A 19,866-nucleotide genomic window follows, 5' to 3' on the forward strand; every position below is an offset into this window, starting at 1 on the left:
TTTCTAGAAAGCCTAGTAAGAGCTTGATTAGCTAGCCCAGGTGTGTCTGATTGGGGTTGGAACTAAGCGTTGCAGAACACCGGCCCTCTAGGATTGAGTTCGGACATGCCAGTTCTAGGGCTTAACAATAAGGACTGCCCGATGGCCCGGGGCCAGTATGTGAGATGCTTAGGACAGTAGACCGGATCATTACTGGCCTGATTTGGAGTGCTACCTTGTCACTAAAGTTTAGTTTGCCTGTTACGATTTGTCAAGTGCATGCAAATACAGTCTTAGAATCAAGAAACATTTTGTGCTTTTAAGCCTTTAAATGCTACCTTCTCTGTGAAGGTAAACACCATATTGCTTTTCAATATTGCTTATGGTATTGGATGTTGTGAGCCCATTATTTTTTCCATAACTTGGTAACAACCAGTACGGCGAAGAGTTGGCAACTTCAAATTATGATACTAAAAAATGTCTATTTCTAATGTGTTGGAAGCAAGAACTTGTCTTATGTGGGTAAACATGATAAAAAAAATTAAGTGAGCTTTTGCACAGTTTGCGGTCAGTTTGGCAAGTCAGCCACATTTTGTTAAATAATTTAGAACTGCAATAAAATGCCTGCACATTTCCTATACTGCTCTTTTTGTTTGCAGAGCATTTTGAATTTTGCTCATTATACATTTTTTAAGTTTTAAATTCTACATTTAAATTCTAGACCTGCAAATGTTATTTTTGACACATCATTTAAAATATCTGGCTAAGAAATAGTTATTAACTTTTTTTGTTTTTTTTGTGGGGCCAGTAGAAATATTCAGGCCAATAGAAAAAATCCTTAGCGTTGAACCCTGTTGTTCTGCTTTAAACTGACTGGGAGTTGCCATATTATTTGCATGTTTTATTTTTGTTGCTTTAACTTCTGTTGTTTTATTAGTAAGTACTGTAGATAATAACATCTGCTAAATTATTAAATGAAAATATTGTTATGTAAACCTCCACTATCCGTGAAGGTTATTATGCTTATTGATTGATTTGTGTTATGTCATTAGTCTTTAATTTTATAGATTTGCATAACCCATGACATCATTTTCTAAGTGCAGAATGTTTTCTCGTTTTATTGTGTGTTGATAGACCTGCGGAAGCAGGCGAGGCAGCTGGAGAATGAGCTGGACCTGAAGCTTGTGTCCTTCAGTAAGCTCTGCACCAGTTACAGCAGCTCTCGGGACGGCCGCAGAGGAGACAGGTGTGACTGTCGCTACCGTAACTCGTACAGGAAATTTTGATGTTTGATAAATAGGGATGTAACGGTATCAGAATTTCACGGTACGGTAATACCTCGGTATGAATGTCACGGTACGGTATTTATTGAATCATTTACAGGAAAAAAAAAACTTTTGAAAATACTCCAAAAAAGTGCCAAAAGTGTCAATGACATACAAATTAGCCATCTATCTGTTAGCTTTGAAACAGGAACTTCAATTTTAATAACAAAAAATTATTAAACCATGTAAAAAAATAAAGTTTCAATTTAGTAGTGTTGAAAACTCATCACATTTAACATTTAATCACTCACTTAGATAGAGATGGGTTTAAAGAAAAATTATCATATAATTATAATCTGGTAAAAGCTGGTATCTCTGGGTATTTACAATGTCCCCTGCAACAGAAAAAAACCCTCTCATTTGGGACTGAGGTTTCTGGGACAAGAGAGATATGACTTGGCCCATGTTGACAGCAGTGGGGTAACGTTGTGCATTGTCTTTCCCCCACTTGAGAAGACAAACCATGAGTGAGATAGAGGTCTCTTTGCGGTACAAGTCAATGTCTGCATCAATCTGAACAGTGTGCTGTGTTTCTGCAGTCCCCATGACTGTTATTAGTCGTATTCCCCAACTTGCAGGCACGTGCACACATAGGGCTCAACCTGTGCAGTGCGCATGCCCTTTTTAGTCTTGGATAGAAAATGCCCTTCCAAAACGATCAAAAGTGCCCCCGCGACGCGACACAACCTCCGTCCAGTCCAGCCCTTCAGTAGGCGCGCGACAACACCTCTCGAGTATGCGCGCTCAACCCCCCCTCGGCGCTTTACAATACGCGCGCCACAACACAGCTGATCAGAACGCGCGCGACAGCACCGCTATTCAGCACGCGCGCGGCGACAACACCCGCTTTAGGTTCGATCATTTCCATCTTTTTTTCATCTCCGCTACTAGCAGCACACTCCATTTCCGCATTACTGGATCTGTAGCGACAACAGACCGCAAAGGATTATGGCCACGCCGGGGCTGATGGGAAATGAAGTTTCAGCTACCTCCCGTTCGCTTCATTCGCCTGAGCAAATTTTCTCTGAAGACCTATAGTTTTACCGAGTCATGCGACTTCGGTAATATCGAAAAAATTTAATATTGCGGTATGACGGTATTTACAATACCGTTACATCCCTATTGATAAATAATAAAAAGATGGTGGAGGTAATAACACAATTCTTTTCCCTCTGTTTTCAGTAGCTCCGATACAACACCTCTGCTCTGCAACTCCACTCAGGACAGAATGTTTGAGACCATGTCTGTGGAGATTGAGCAGTTACTTGCAAAAGTAAGGCTTTCAGTATGCCAGTTTTTGGTGCAGTATATAGGACACGTGTACACTCTGCACCTAAATTGTGTTGTCAGTCTACCTTTTAGGTTTTTTCCTTCGTTGCTTGATTTACAAATCAAAAAGAGAGTCATAAGTACATGACATGTAAAAATTTTATTCTATTTACGCTGACTGGTCTTCTTACTAACTTCAGTCTTAATCATAACTACCAAAAATAATTTATTTTGAGAATTTTAACCCTTTAAATTCAATTTGGGAAAAAATAGATATTATTTTCCATTTAATAAATGCAAAGCAAATGAGTTAATGTTTAGAAAAATATTTAATTTTGTTCACTATAATTTGTGCAGTGTCAGATTAGAAATATTATCCAATATTATATTCAAGTTACATACAAACCACACTGATATTTGTGTAGAACACCCACATCATGATAGTTAGATCATCCGCAGTGTTTATTATAAAATATTTTTCATCATGCTGTGACAGAAAACTTATCTGTCTGATATACTTCCCAGTTAGAAAAGACTAATAAAACAAATCTGTTTAATATTTAATGATATTTTTAGTGATCATTCGCAATATCTGTACAGCAGATTTCGGTAATTTTTTTAATGATAGCAAATTGTTGAATTGCAATTAGTTGAAATTTGTTTAACATTATTAATTTGATCAGTGTCTTATTTGGTCTCACATTTTATTACTTTTTAAAGCTGACGGGGGTGAATGACAAGATGGCTGAATATACAAGCACACCGGGAGTAACGTCTCTGAACGCTGCTCTGATGCACACTCTCCAGAGACACAGAGACATCCTACAGGTGACTTTTTTACGTCTTATTTCTTTAAATAAATCGCAGTTACATGATTGTTCATAAAAGCCAGGCAACTATTGTTATGTAACACTGTTCAAAAGCCTTGGGGTCAGATTTTTTTCAAAAAAATGTACACTTTTATTTAACAAGGATGCTTTCAATTTAATAAAACTATTTAAATTAATAATGTAACAAAAGCTTATATGCTAAATAAATGCAGCAATTTGTTTTTTCTTTTTTATATTCATAAAATAAATCTTGAAAAATTCATCTAAAAAATATGAAGCAGCACAAATGTGTTTAGTACTGATAAAAATAACAATAACAATAATATTATTAATAACAACAATATTATTATTAATAAAATAATTATAATAATAGTAATATAATAGTTGTTTCTTGAGCACAGTGTCATTTTTATTAATTATTTTTGAAGATTTTTGACAATGATGATGTGAAGCTGAAAATGCAACTTCCCATCACAAGAATAAATTATATTTTTAAATGAATTGCCAAAAAAAAATCTAATAAATGCAGCCTTGGTGAACAAAAGCACCACCCCCTATCTTTTGAACAGTAGTGTTTATGAAAACTTTATCTTTAAGATAATAAGAAATTTCCTTTATTTAACATTGACTGGCTTCTAAATTTAATACCTCTTGTACCCTGTTTTCTTTTGTAGGACTACACACATGAATTTCATAAAACCAAATCAAACTTCATGGCAATCAGGGAGAGAGAGGACCTTTTGGGATCTGTGAGAAAAGACATTGAGTGAGTGTTCTTTTAAATTGTCTGAAAAGTGGCAGTTTTGGAAACCAACCTCATCTAATGTGTAGTTAAGCATATTTAAAAACACAGAATGATTTTCACCATAAACATGATTTATGCCGATGAGTTGAATTGAGTTTCAATTTAATAATTGTTTTATCCGCTTGTTAAGTGGTGACGTGTTTGTGACGTATGTAATACTGTTTCCGGGTCCAAGCCGTCATTCATTTGAGTGGAAAAATCATTCGTTTATAATCACGTTTTGTTCCTATCACACATTAAAGTTAATTTTATATAAAGTCATAGTGTACACAGCAATCTCTGGGCTTGCTGCATATCAAATACCAAAAATGTAACAATTTATAAAAAAAAAAATCACTTTCTGGCCATCGGATATTAGGCATGGATATATATATTGCGATCGTGATTTTTGAAAGCATTAAATCACTTTGTAAACGTTTATTATTACCATTTCATGAGTCCCCCATTCAGTTGTATAGAGCGCTTGGACCTGGAAGCCGCTTCGCGTGACGTCACACTTAACAAGCGGATTGGCATGACAAATGTTAGAAATGTATAGCCAAAGCATTTATAAAGTTTGCATTAAAAGGAACATGCATGTATGTGTGTGTGTGTATATATATATGTATATATATATATATATATATATATATATATATATATATATATATATATATAAACATACTAAACCAAGTAAACAATAGTAATAGTAGAAATCTGTTTCTCTCATTCTGATCTTTGCAAAAAAAATAAAAAATTGAATTCTGCTAATTAAATGTCAAAATGTGAAAACTGAGATGAGGTTATATTACAGTGTCATTGTGGTCTATCTGATAAAGCACTGCACAAAGGCCCTGCAAGTTTTCTTTGGAGATCTACAGGCACAGATGTGATGTAGTTCTGGTTGTAACCCTGAGATCTTGACTGGATAATGACTTATTGATCTGAGCTGCAATGCTCTGGCACCTCTGCAGGCCGCTTTTTTCATTTGTGCACCTTGAAATAGATGTTGTGGTACCATATATGATGAGAAAAACTCTTATTTTGCTATTTGCAATTGCCACTGAACCCATTTTTTTCGGTCAAAATAAACTGGCCTTCAAACTGGATTTGACCTCAATCCATCTCTCGCAACACCATATTTACTCAAGTAAATACAGCCTCATGTTCACTCACCTCCTCCATCTCACCAGACCAGCAGTTAACTTGTTTACCAAGTATTAGAAAGCAGCATATCAGCAGATCGTATCAGGTTGAACAGGTTTCACTCGTTTCACTTTGAATCTGTGCTGGTTACTGTTAGAATGTGCAAGTTCAGCCTAAATAGTTTCTAATAAAATGATATATCACAGGCATAGAGCAAAGTAAACATCTTTGTCCTGGATATTGTTATTTAGTGATCTGCAAAATGTGGGTCCTACTTCATATTAAGTGGCCTTAACTAATTTGTGCTTACTTTAAAATTAATCATTTAGTACAATGCACTTATGTACATGCAGGGCTTTACATTAACTTTTTTGATCACCAGCCACAGTGGCTAGTAGTTTTCCAACGTTACTAGCCATTCTGCATTTTCAATAGCCAAAATTTTGTTGTTGGGAAAATATTTTTATATGCATAAATATGACTTTGACATGCTAAAATTACTTGATTTAGAATTTTTGCTATGTCCACATGCCTTCTCATTCATTTTACGTTTTGTGTGTTGTGTATGAACATGGGTCATGGTTTCAGGACTTTTCAGAACTAAAAATTAAGGATTTACCTAATTTATCCCTGACCACACCAAACAAAAATGATTTCTTAGCCACAAATTTTAAATTGGTCAAACAAGCTAAATAGAGCTGTATACTATAATTTTTATTTAACAAAACATTTCTTTTAAAAAACCAAAGAAAAGCAATTGACTTTTAAAAATTATTGTTGTCATGCATCAAAAATATGCACAGTAATCTGTCCTCGCTAAAGGTCTCTCAGATCACCAGTTAACTACACATAAATGGAGAGTTCATCTCATATTAAAGCAATGTTGTTGTAAAAAAATGATAATTAAACCATATAAACAAAAATAACCGTAAGCAAAAGAAAGCAGGTGAAAATTATACTGTGTCATAATGGAAGGATGATCACACGGTTAAAGCCAATTAATAATCTGTTTAAAGTGAAAGCAACCGGTGCTGCTTACAAAAAGACGTATTTGGAGCTCTTGAAAGCAGCAACACTGTGTGCACATTAGCATTACTTTTTTGCCTGACTATTTGAAAGAGATCCGATCACAGTTGCGTTCCAGGCACGCGTGCTTCAAGGTTTTTAAAATTTTTACGATTTAAACAGTCGCGTGCACCACATCAGCTGTTAGCGCGAGTGATTATCCTCTCATTCGGTATTCATCTGCTTTCTTCTGCTCATGCGAATGCAATTTTTTTGTTAGTCGTGCTGTTTCTCCATTTTAAGATAACATTTGCACGCATATTGGGTCATTCTTTTAGTCGAACCCTACTTTTAAGAAAACCACAATTTAAAAATAATTTTCAACCAGCCAAAGTGGCTAGTGGGAGTGACTGGTTGGCGGGTGTTAATGCAAAGCCCTGTGTACATGCATGTGTTTACATTGTACATTATATCTCATTTTATCTGTAATTATTACATTTATAATTACACTGTTGACCCATTACTTACAGCTTAACCCACTATTAAATCCAGACCACCAAACCTGATCCTAATCCTACCTTCCCACCTCAGTAATATCATGAGTTGTGCAATACAGATATGAATGCACTTATGTTTGATCTAAGTATCTAGTAGTTAAAGTGAATTAATATAAAGTGTGACCAAAATTTTGGTTAGGTAAGTTTATTTGTGTTTTTAGATTTATCTATAATATTAATTATGTAGAATTACTTTACTAATATATTAAAAAATGTTATTTACTGATGAAAAAACTTAGTAATTATAGTAAGTTACATTTTTACCAGTAATTATTCCAGAATTCAGTGTCATTTGAGTATTCGGAAATTATTATGTGCTGATTTGGCAATTACGAAAGTGTTTATGACATTAGTGCCCAATGCCCATTTTTAACTTTATTTAAAAATGTTCAAAAATGACTGGAAAACATTGCTTTATATGAACTAATACAATATTTTTACATTTTATGATGAGCTTATTACAGTAAAAGCAAAACACCTCTATCCATCAAGTGACATTATTTACATTTAAAAATAATTATAATTCACAACATTTAATTTAAACATTTAATTTCAGTTTCTTTTTTTTAAGCTTAGCAATAGAACAATCAAAAAAGGTCACGTCAAATTAGAAATGACGGTCTCTGTGTTAAAGGCTCCCCCCAAACCTCTCCCTCATTCTCACTCTCCTCTAAGATGCTATGGTGGACCAAATCAAAAGTTACGATGGGCAAACTTTGTGCTGACCCTACTTTGGGCATCTCTGGTTTATGACTATCTTTGTTGAAAGTGGTAAATCCAGAATGTTCTTTGATGTTCTTTTAGAAACATTTTAATATCAAATAGATTTCTGTTATAACAATATTGACGTCTTTTAATTTAGAAATTCAGTTTACTCTAGCAATGCTGAATAAATAAATGATTTCCATAAAGCAAACTTCTTGACCCAAACATTTTGAACGGTCTTTCATCTATTATTTTTTTTCATACTGGTGCAGATAGATTGATGGATAATCATAAGATAGGATTCTAATCATTCATAAGGTGTACTTTTCATATTTACCTCCAGAGGGCGGCAATGCACTTTTTTGTAACTGACTCTTTGACTTGTCAATGTCAGGTATTGTTTGCACATTTAAATCCATTTACTTTCTGTCGTGCAGTCTAGGATGGTTCTAGTTTCTGTTGGCCCACCGCTGAAGCCTCACCTCACTCTTTGAGTTCGTGCGGTGCGTGCCACGCTCCTCTGGTTACAGGACTCCCCATCGATCAGCAGCACACAGCTATAGAAATGTCAGCAGGCAGAAATGACAAAGCCCCCAGTGTGATTTAGTGCACTGCCCTTTAAAACCTTGTTGGAATGATTAAGTTGGCTGTCAGCACCCTGTCGCTTTGAATGGTGCGGACTGACAGTTGATTTGACCAGCGAGCAGGTGTAATCCCATAGAAACTGAATTAATATCCCCTCTACATCAGTCTGTTTACAATAGGTGCAGAGGAAAAACCCATCAGAAGGTGGAGTCTAGTTGGTCTGAGGTCATCATTCAGCTTGACATTTCCATTCCAACAACCATCGTAAACTCTTCCATCTTATATGAAGATTTGTTTTAATTTGCGCTGTCAGTCCAGCGGGTGTCTTCTTAAAAAAGCCAAGCAGGTGTTGCATAAGCCAAAAGGGTGTGTTTGTCTTTCATTTCTCCGATGAACTCTTGGGAAAGGGCTGCTCTTCCCAGCACTGTGTTCATGCATTATTAACGCTAAATGCTCTTTGTGTGAGAGAGAGAGCTTGAGCATGGCACAGGATGAAGAAAAAACCTCAATATTAACCCAACCCCCCACCTCATCTGAAGTGCCAGGCTTTTGTAAGATGAAGTTCATGCACTGAGTGATAGCATGTTTCTGTTTAATTGCTAATTAATGTTCTTTTCTCTTGTCAGGACATATAAGAGTGGCTCAGGGGTGAATAACAGGCGGACAGAGCTCTTTCTGAAAGAACACGAACACCTGAGAAAGTAAGAGCCTCACTCATCTGCTTTGTTTGATGAAAATCAATTTTGTATGGCATTTAATTGGTTTATTATTGCAGTGTAATATGGTCAGAAGAAAAGAAAATGGGGCAACTTTGACCACATAAAATCATCATAGTAGTAATGATAAAAAAAAAATCATATTTAAAAATAAAAATATAAAATAATTGCTAGTCTAATAATCAGGATTCCCATGCTTCTTTAAAGTGCTTGAAAGTACTTCAGACATATGGATTAAGGCCTGGGAAGTACTTAAAAACAAACTCAAATCCTTGAAAGTGCTTGAATTAAATTTAAAAACAAGCAAAAAAAAAAGCTTTATGGTGTTAATTTAGCAATTGTACTATGCTGCTGTCAAAAAACAGTACTAAAAAGCTGAGACATTCTTAATTAAAGAATCATACATTTAATTATTGCACAATAACAATGACAAAAAAGCACATTTGATAAATATTTCAGAAATCAAATTTTAATATTTTAATTCAACGAATTTGATAATTTATGTTTAAAAAGGTTGAATTACTCTGCCATTTTTAATATAAATATTAGGTGTAAGTGAAATGTAAGGAACAGTAAGGACTTTCATGGTACTACATATGCTCGGGTGTGAATAGCAAAAGTGCTTAATTAAAAAATTAATAGCCTTTTAAAAAGTCATTGAAAGTGCTTGAATTAGATGTCCCTGAAAGAGTGGGAACCCTGAATAATGTAAAAAAGTATTTAAGAAAAGCATTAAAAAATTATTTAGTACCTACTTCCACTGCTACTACTAATTTTATAATACTAAATTAACAATACAAATATTTGCGCCTCTTTTTTTTCTCTCCAAATAATGAACCATTGAACCTTTGTCAGAAAAAGTAAAGGTCCTATGAAATAAAAAAAAAAAAAGCATTTTAGATGTTATTATCAGTAATGTTAGTTTTTAGGATATGTATATATGATATGATGATAGGATATGTATATGCTTCTTTGCTCCAAAACAGTGACAATTTGCATTTAGAAGATGTAAAACTGATATAAACATCTAAAGCTTGTAGATTGACACTTTCACCTAAATGGATCAAATTGATTTCATTCATGTCACCTCATACTTCAATTTCTCAAATCATAACCAATGAAATGCTCTCTATTATCTGACACGCCCCTCCCCTTTCAAAACACTTCACATTTGATTTGCTTGTGTTCAGCCACTTTTACTGGCAGAATGGTGATGAAACAAAACGCTATTGGTTGTTTTTAAAAAAAGGGGAGGAGCTACTCTTTTTTTTTTTTTTTTCCCACCCTCTCCACGTTTCGGTTGAGATTGTCAAACATCAAATAAAAACGCAAATTTCAAAGCACTTCACAATAGGGCTGCACAATATTGGAAAAATCTAACATTGCAATATTTTTTACAATGATATACTGCATGTTGCGATATGAATACAATTTCACCAGATGACTCAATATCTTTATTAGGAAAGATTTTATAATGTTAGATCAATTGGGATGATTCTGCAATGGGAATGCATCTCCATAAAATCTAAGAAACAATTTATATTGGTGTGATTTATTTTTAGTGTGGTCTATTTTTATTTTTTAGTACTTTTTGTAATGCTATATATATATAAATAAATCTTAAAAAAAAAAAAGCAATCTATAAACTTTTTGGGGTCCTCTAACATGTTTTCGTTGTGGTCTGTGCTATTTTCAGCGTATTTCTGTATTTGCATGTATTGAGAGTACTTAAAAAAAGAATAAAAAAAGATAAAATTGAAATAAAATAATTTCTTGAGTCTAACAGTAACTGAATCATAAAAATAAAAGTAATTCTAAAAAATGTATCATAATTAAGGTCAAATAGTACAATTTGTTATACCTGAATGTTTTTTTTAAATAAATACACAATATCAGGCATCAAAAACACATGCAAATGATAAATTATAATACAAACTCAACATTGCATATCCTACAATGTGACTTTTGCGAATGACCACATTGCAATATATCAATGCTGAAACAATATTTTGTGCAGCCCTACTTCACGGGACCTTTAAATGCTTCTCTATTTAACACTGTGCTTTGCAATTTCATAACCATACTAAGGCATATTAAGATTTATATCTTTATATCGATCGTATTTGAAGCCCTACATTTATACAGCACTTTCATCCCTACTAAGTAAAGATGTCTAGTCCTTCCAGAGATTGTCAGCAGTTGAAGAGAGGAAGTAGACTTCCGAGGAGTCCACTTAAATTGAAGTGAGGGCTTCAGGTGAACGGGAGAGAATAAGACACTCTAAGCGTAGCACTCCGTCACACACGCACAGTCACAGCCACTTTGCCTGAGGAACGAAGGAAGGTTACCTTTAATAGACACACACTCATTCATCAGTAAGTCAGAAAGGCCACTTGTCTCTCTTGCGCTGTTATGTGTCAAATTGATGACTTGAATTTGTGGAGTCATCGTAAGCGACTGCGCCGGCTGCTAGTGTAGGCAGGGGGTGATTTGCCACAACAAAGAATGGATGTAAAATTCGCAATGGTTTTAAAACATTAAATTGAATCGATGGGCTGCGGTAAAGATTTTGACAGAGCATTTGCTGTGGGTCATTTGTTTCATAGCAAGGTTTCACAGTATCAGTTTGCCAGAGGTGAGAATAAAGAGACCCGTGACAGAGACAAATATTACACTTAAATCCTTAAAGACTCATGTTGATTGATTATTGCTTCAGGAAAGTTAGCTCACATAGAAGATGGGATTAAAACCCTCACTTATTAAGGGCTTTTTTTAATTGAATTGTCCTTATAAGTGAGTGTAAACTGCTGTTTGTAGACAAGACCCAATTTGACTAATTGAGAATTGGTTAAATGGTGGAAACGTGGCTGCTATCAACCAATGTAGATTGCCTGAAGGAAGAATCCCATTCTTTTTTTCTTAATAGAGAAAGAAGGTTAAGACATAAGCAATGTGAGCTCTGAGGTTATTGATCTAATACCTTGTTTACACCTGACATTAGGATGTGTTTTTTTATTCTTTATATTTGCTTTTAGTGTTAAGTCCAATGTGGTCGAATGCTTTTAAACATGTTTGTTTAAAAGCTAGCCAGATGCGTTTTTAAATGTTGACCGAAATTGTAAGTTGGAGACAAAATATCTCTTACCAATCCTGAATTTAACACTTTCTTTTTTTGTTCTACTTTTGCATATCAAAGCAGAATTGAAAGCTGCATGTCTAAGTGACTTGTGTTCCTATTTTGTATTATTATTTTGTATGCAATAGAACAGAAAGGCCCTTAATATATGCACTTGCCAATAGACAGCCCACTTCCATGAAACATTGCAAATTATAGATGATGGTCTCAATTATACTTCTTGTTTGTGTATATTTATTTTTTCTTTTAAAAATCTATATTATTTCTAATTCATACTTACAATAGTAACTATTTTTTCCAAATATGCCGATGACAATTGCAATAAATGGCTTTTTAAAATAAATTATAATATAAAGAAAAGAACACATTTTAGCAAGCCCAAACTTTAACAGTAGTGGATACATCATAATTTGGTCATACTTTACAATGAGGCTCAAGTAGTTAATATAAATCATGAATAAACAATACTTGTATAGCATTTATTAATCATAGACCAGCATGTACAAATGCATATTGTACGATATACTATAAAATAGCAATTATTGATTATTAAAACTGATATTCAGTAAAATCACCGTTTTCCCCCATCCACACTGAGATGCAGCAGCAGCATTTTAAAATGAAAATATAAATTTGGTCATAGACCCCAAACCAAAACAGGTAATTTTAAAGAGCTTTCGCAGAATTGTTGCCAGAGCTTATAGATTATTGAGCTGAAGCTTGACCACAAAATTAAATCACAAATCAAATCGCAATCACTATATCTGTTAGAAAAATCGCAATTAGATATTGTCCTAAACTTGCACAGCCCTATTGCCCACTATAAAGGGATTCAATACTGAGCTGTGTGGTTCAGCAATCAACCTGCTAGACCACCTAATCTGGTTCAGTCTATTCCTGTTTTTGAGGGACAAACTTCCAAACCATGCCTCCAGAGCGAAGGATAGAATAGACTAAATAAAAGCACAATAGAATAGAGTAAGCATATTGGGGACAATGTGGAAACGTGATAGTTTCCTGCGACAAAAAAGTGTGCCCCTTCTCTCAAACAGCTTCACAGTTTGCCTCAAAGTTTAAAAAACGGCCACTAATGGTACCCAAATAATTGTAGTACGCATTCTACGCATCCTGATATTAGTCACCTCAGCTGCTGTATAATTCCTTTAAAAATCAATAATCATGTCCTTAGTTTTTGTTAAGTTTTAGATTTGACTCTTCACACCACTGAACTAAATGATCCATGACTATTTTCATCTCCTTAAAGGAGGCTTTCAATCACAGTGTCGTGACTGTTTTGCTGTATGAACGCATGCTTGATTCACTGCGAGTCACCATTGACCTGCTCCTCCTGTGCGGATTGGTTATTGGCACAGTTGCGTCTGTAAGCAAGCTGAATACTGAATGTGTTATGCACCTCCTTCTCTCTCTCTCTCTCTCTCTCTCTCTCTCTCTCTCTCGGTCTTTCTCTTTCTCTGTTTCTTTCTTTCTTTCTCCCTCTCCCTTTTATCTGCAGTCCTGGCCACATGCCCACTCTGTTTCTCAGCATCAGTGTGCCCTGACTTCTCTCAGCTCAGTGCCTCACACTAGAGCCTGCTGAGGGCCAAACACAGGCCACATCACATTTACTCTTCCAGCATTTGCCCTTCTTTCATTTCTTTTTTCTAATTTGCAACCTCTGTCGACTTTTTCTCGTATTTATCAATGGAAAAAATTGGAAGCAGAATTTTAAGCTGTTAGTATTTGTTGACGTACTATAATTCCATAAGCTGAAAAAATAGGAAACAAGAGCTGTGCATGTAGGGCTTGGCCTGTGGTTGTCTCCTCATCTTCCTTTTATGTGCTTCTCCGCTCTCAGAGAGGAAGTAATCTCTGGTGTTATTGCTTGAACCCATTCCAGTGTAAACAGTAAAGTCGATGCCATCAGGAATGCCATTTAAAGACATTAACAGCTATGACAGTCTGACTCATAGATACATCGAGCACTTAGAGAAATCAGGGTGGAAGACTGTGGAAACAATTATTCAGATGGGATGAAAATAAAAGTGAGCAATAATGCAACTTCTTTAGGATCAGAGGCTATTCTATGTTTTTTAAATATGGGGTGAATTAAAACTTTAATGTTTTTATTATAATAAATATAAAATTATTCAAGGGCGAAACGATGGCTCGGTGGTTAGCACTGTTGCCTCACAGCAAGAAGGTTGCTGTGTCCCAGCTGGGCTAGTTGACATTTCTCAACTTTGTTCTAAGACATAAAGTATAGGTGAATTTAATGAACTAAATTGGCCGTAGTCTGTTTGTGTGTGTGAATGAGTGTGTATGGATGTTTCCCTGTACTGAGTTGCAGCTGGAAGGGCACCCGCTGTGTAAAACGTAAGTTGGAGGTTCATTCTGCTTTAACGACCACTGATGATTAAAGGGACTAAGCTGAAGGAAAATGAATAAATAAAATTATTCAAATGATTATATTTGAGTAAAACATTATTTATGCAAATGAAATAACACTCTAAATAAGAAAATAGCACAGTCAAAAACCTTTATTCATTTCAATCATTCAAATGGTTAATTCATTTGCTAAGTCAGTTAAGGACTCTCTGTATGAGTGGGCCATTGAATAATTCGTTTACCAGATTCTTTTAAAACGTGGATTCATTTAGAAACGAAACACCACTGTGTGTTCATCGAAGATTTTTTTTGGTTTATTGTGCATTAGTAATTTACAAATACAGCAAAAACAGGCAACAAAACAATTCCAAAGATAATTTTAGTATAAGTATAAAACACAAAACAAAACAAAAACAAACGAAGATATTCACAAGACACCAAAAACAGATTTGTAATAGATTACATATTATTTTTAACTAATTATTTTTAGCAAAATAATTAGAAAAACAGTCTTTCCAAAATAATTACACACTCTGACAATCAACAAATAAGTGACATAGGATTCCTCACTGTTTTTTACTAAATGAACATTCTTTATCAATATCTAAAAAAAATTGGAAAGTAAAACATTGGTTAGATATATTTTATGAAAAATCTTTAAATGAATTTCTCTTACTTTATTTGAAATGCAAAATGTTTATGGTAGCAGCTATGCTTTTCTCCAATTAACCTCCCAATCACCGTGTGAATTGAGTGTAACAGTTTTCCTGTGGCTTTATAGGTAGGTTTGTTGGCAAAATTGACAAAAACAATATTGTGTCTAAAATATAACATTGTTAGCTAATTTATTCAACTGTGGATTAAAAATGGCGAAAATAAAGAAGTGATATTACACTGTTAAAAAAACATCTATTAATTAACAGTTTTCGTATTTTTTGCATGTTTTTTTCTGTTTATTTATGGTTATGAATTGCATTATGGGATGTTGATCTCTGGTCTTTTTACTTTCGATGTTGAAAATTCAACACTACAGTTTAGCATAGTGACTTCTATTGACATTTTAGTTGTTTGAAATAATATGTTAGAAATTATACTGTATATAGAGAAATAACAGAAAATGTATTAACAGTTTATTACAAGCTTTCTGTATCCTAATATACAACACCAACCCAAACAATATATCACTTTAAACCATTACTAATTTTTTTTAAAACCATTACTAACTTTAAAGTCAGGTTTTCTAACTTTTCAAGGTTAAAAGTTCAAGAAATGCAATTCAAAAGCATAAATAAATGGGGGGAAATAAAAACATAAATCACCAAGTATAGAAAACTGGTAATTTATGGATATATTTATTTACATTGTAGAAATGCTTTATTTAGGCTACAGCATGCAAAATGCAATCAACTGGATGAAATCTAATGTAGGTATGGTCCAGGTACATTCAGTTTGTTTAAGCATGTTTGGTTTTATTTGACCAACTAATTAAATTAAAAAGTTTATCCAAAAACCCTTGTAAGAAAATTCCTACAAAAAGCTTAAACACACTTTTGATTGTTTCTGAAATTATGTGTATAACAGGAATGCTGCTATATGAGAAAGGGCTTTGCAGCAAATAAATAACTGTAGAACTGTTATACATTTACTGGAAATGTCTGGTCATATTAGTACTGTTTAAGTCCAGAAGAGACTTGAAGCAATTACACAGATCAACTTCTCGTTAACATATAGACTTTTTGTCCAGGTTGATTCCAAAATATCTAAAAAAGTTAGTTATTACAATGAGAAATTTATGTAAATTTACTCACCCTCAGGCTCTCAGAAAGAACATTAAGTAATATTTTAGCTGATATGGTTTCCTTGGTGATTTGTAAAAAGCCAATGACACACACAAATTGGTTGTACGATTATAGTCTAAGAAATAATCACGGTTTCTCGGTTATCATGATTATTATTCATTCATTATTTTCAAAGCACTTCTGGCTTAGAAAATCACATGAAAGCTCCTTATATTTTAAAGTGTTATTTATTGCTGCTCAGTATCCAAATAATACAGCACAAAATAATTATATATATATATATATATATATATATATATATATATATATATATATATATATATATATATATATATATATATATATATATATATATAAGAAATTGTCCATTTCTATCTTTAGACTAGAAAAATAAGGGAAAAAAGTTTTTGATTTTAAATACAAGTAATAATTTTACACTGAAAATAAATGACAGCAAAATGAGTAAATAAATATAAGAAATAAGAATAAAAATAGTATTTGTCTAATGTAAATTTAAGCTATAAATTAGCTATGTATTAAAATGAACTGCTGTTATCATCTGTGTTCATATATACATAATAATTTTAATAATTTGTAATAATTCGTCTAACACATCTTTTGTTTACATTGCACTGAAAGACGCTACAGCGTGAGATGTTTTGCACTGTGTTCTCCTGAAGGTGTGAGCTTGCGCATCACTTCCTATATATGCGTGTGCAAGTCACGTGCCTCCTATGGAAATAACAAACTTAACTGTGACAAATTAAAGCGCGGTTAATGGTAAAATCTGTTAATCCTTGCATCATTTTTGTGAGTAAAATAAAATATGTACAGGCAAAATGAAATTAATACCTATGCCAGCATCCATGATAAGCACAAGTAACATTTAGATGAGCAATATGCATTCTCTTCTGTTGTAAACAGTGTCAGCTCACATGTGAGTCTGCCGTTTGTCATTAAGCAACATTTATTTTATTTATTTAGTTTTTCAAAAAAATACATATGAAAACAAAGCACTTACGAGCTAATATGTTTAGGTTGTGCAATTTCTGTAACTGTAGCTTTTTAATTTTTGCAGTTTGTTACGTTCTTCTGTTTTCCTTACTTTGCAGTAAATCTGAAGTGCTAAGCACATTTCTTTCTTGGGGCACGGGCACAGGGTAAGCAGGGAAGCTTGATTTTCACTCACAGCTCTTTGTGTGTGTGTGTGTGTGTGTGTGTGTGTGTGTGTGTGAAAACAGAAGGACTCTGCAGTCACGCCTGTGTGAGTTTTGGCTTTTTTCCATTCACATCAGATACAGCTAGCAGGTTAATGATAGTCTCTGAAAGTCAATGTCAATGTCAATTTTATTTATATAGCACTATTAAACACAACCAAAGGTTGACCAATGTGCTGAACAATAAATCACAAAGAACAAGTATAAAATTATCGCTAAAACCAACAATTCTCACTAATAGTTAATAAAGCTAAAAACAAACAATTTCACTGATAGTTATTATAGCTAAAAACAAACAATTTTCTCTGATAAAAGGCTAAATCAAAAAGGTAAGTTTTCAACCTAGATTTAAAAACAGACCGAGATGAAAAAGACCTAATACAGAAGGGCAGAGCATTCCACAAAGTAGGACCAGCTACTGCGAAAGCCCAGTCACCCCTGCATTTCAGCCCAGACTTTGGAATGTATAATAGTCTCAGGTTTGATGACCGAAGAGACCGACCAGGCTGATGTTCAGTCAACAGGTCTGACAGGTAGGACAGGTCTTAGCCATTTAGAGATTTAAAAACTAAGAGAAGAATTTTCAAAGTGACACACAGGCAACCAGTGCAAAGAGCGCAGAACTCTTTTGAATTTGAAAAAAATCAGAAAAGTCATACTCAGAATTTGATTAGCATGTGGCTTACCAAACCTTTTTAACTGTTTTAATAGCATTTTATAATCTACATCCAGTATAATACACATGCTATGTAGATTAAGCATTTTATTATTTACAAATTTTGTTCATTTGGAGCTAAAAATATATATCAAAGTATTTGCTTCGAAAGTAATGTTTCTGTTTCTGCTCATAGACCATGAATGGTCTTATTTCCTGACGATTTGTGCTTTTAATTTGAAACATGAAAACAAAATTAACAGTAATACTATTACAAAGATGACTTGGATTTGTAACCAAAGCTTTAGATGTTCACACAAGTTTTCTCATTGAGGAAATTATTTTTTGTATCATTCTGACACCCCAGTGAATGCAGTTAATAGCAGCATGGATGTCGAGGAATTTGATGCTTTTTACATTCATGTCACAGCACCAGAGGACATTTATTTCAATTATTGGTTCAGGCATTTTAATGGCAATGAATTTTGCATTTTGATTATCTCTAGTACATACCAGTTATATCAGTACCGGTTTCATATTTCACCAGGTTTTGGTACCCAAACCATTTTTCTACCCAAGCAAGACAAAAAAATTTTCAAGACAAGAAAATTTTATGGACAAAGGAGCTGCAAAATCTTTATTGTTGATGGGGGTTTTACTGTTATCTGACCAAATAGCCATGGAATGGTTGTGCCACTGTAGTTCTACATAGCATTGTGATAAAATCACTTTTGATCCTTTAGATTATAATAGTGAGCGGCACGGTGGCGCAGTGGGTAGCACGATCACCTCACAGTAAAAAGGTCACTGGTTCGAGCCTCGTGTGTGTCACTTGGCATTTCTGTGTCGAGTTTGCATGTTCTCCCCAGGTTCGCGTGGGTTTCCTCCGGGTGCTTCGGTTTCCCCCACACTCCAATGACATGTGGTATAGGTGAATTAAACAAGCTAAATTGGCCGTAGTGTGTGTGTGTGTGTGTGTGTGTGTGTGTGTGTGTGTGTGTGTGTGTGTGTGTGTGTGTGTGTGTGTGTGTGTGTGTGTGTGTGTGTGTGTGTGTGTGTGTGTGTGTGTGTGTGTGTGTGTGTGTGTGTGTGTGTGTGTGTGTGTGTGTGTGTGTGTGTGTGTGTAAATGCAAGAGTGTATGGGTGTTTTCCAGTGTTGGGTTGTGGCTGAACCGGCATTTGCTGCGTTAAACATTTACATTTACATTTAGTCATTTAGCAGACGCTTTTATCCAAAGCGACTTACAAATGAGGACAAGGAAGCAATTTACACAACTATAAGAGCAACAATGAATAAGTGCTATAGGCAAGTTTCAGGTCTGTAAAGTCTAAGAAGGAAAGTATTAGTAGTATTAGTATTTTTTTTTTTTGGGTACAGTTAGTGTGATATTCAGAGAGGCAATTGCAGATTAGGAAGTGAAGTGGAGACTAAATAGTTTTTAGTCGTTTCTTGAAAATAGCGAGTGACTCTGCTGTTCTGATGCAGTTAGGGAGTTCATTCCATATTTAAATACAGTTGAAATCAGAATTAATAATTCATTATTTTTTAAATATTTCCCAAATTATGTTTAACAGAGCAAGGAAATTTTCACAGTATGTCTAAAATATTTTTTCTTATGGAGAAAGTCTTTGTTTTATTTCGAAAAATGTGTTCCAGGCTCAGTGGAGAAACAACCGTAACCGTACCGAACTGTTCTTAGAAGAGTGGCTATTGACATTGATGACATGTATAACAATTATTAAACTGTGGACAAAGGCCCATTGTGACATCTT

General features: G+C 34.2%; 1 protein-coding gene across 17 annotated transcripts in view; it reads left to right on the top strand.

Annotated features, from left to right (window-relative positions):
* The window catches only part of gosr1 (golgi SNAP receptor complex member 1), a 42,229-nt gene that overhangs the window by 1,917 nt on the left and 20,446 nt on the right, over positions 1-19,866 (top strand). For 10 of the 17 annotated variants that reach the window (XR_015508166.1, XR_015508167.1, XR_015508172.1 and 7 more), the window contains 5 exon segments: positions 1,114-1,225; positions 2,487-2,577; positions 3,294-3,401; positions 4,078-4,169; positions 8,812-8,886. Coding sequence is in view for 6 of the 17 variants with exons in the window: in XM_087282153.1 (XP_087138279.1) it covers positions 1,114-1,225; positions 2,487-2,577; positions 3,294-3,401; positions 4,078-4,169; positions 8,812-8,886 (478 nt within the window). In the remaining 11 variants the exon portion in view is untranslated. 17 annotated transcript variants of the gene reach the window in all.

The sequence above is a fragment of the Danio rerio genome, chromosome 15 (genome assembly GCF_052040795.2).
Source record: "Danio rerio strain M-AB ecotype USA chromosome 15, GRCz13ab, whole genome shotgun sequence".
NCBI lineage: Eukaryota > Metazoa > Chordata > Actinopteri > Cypriniformes > Danionidae > Danio > Danio rerio.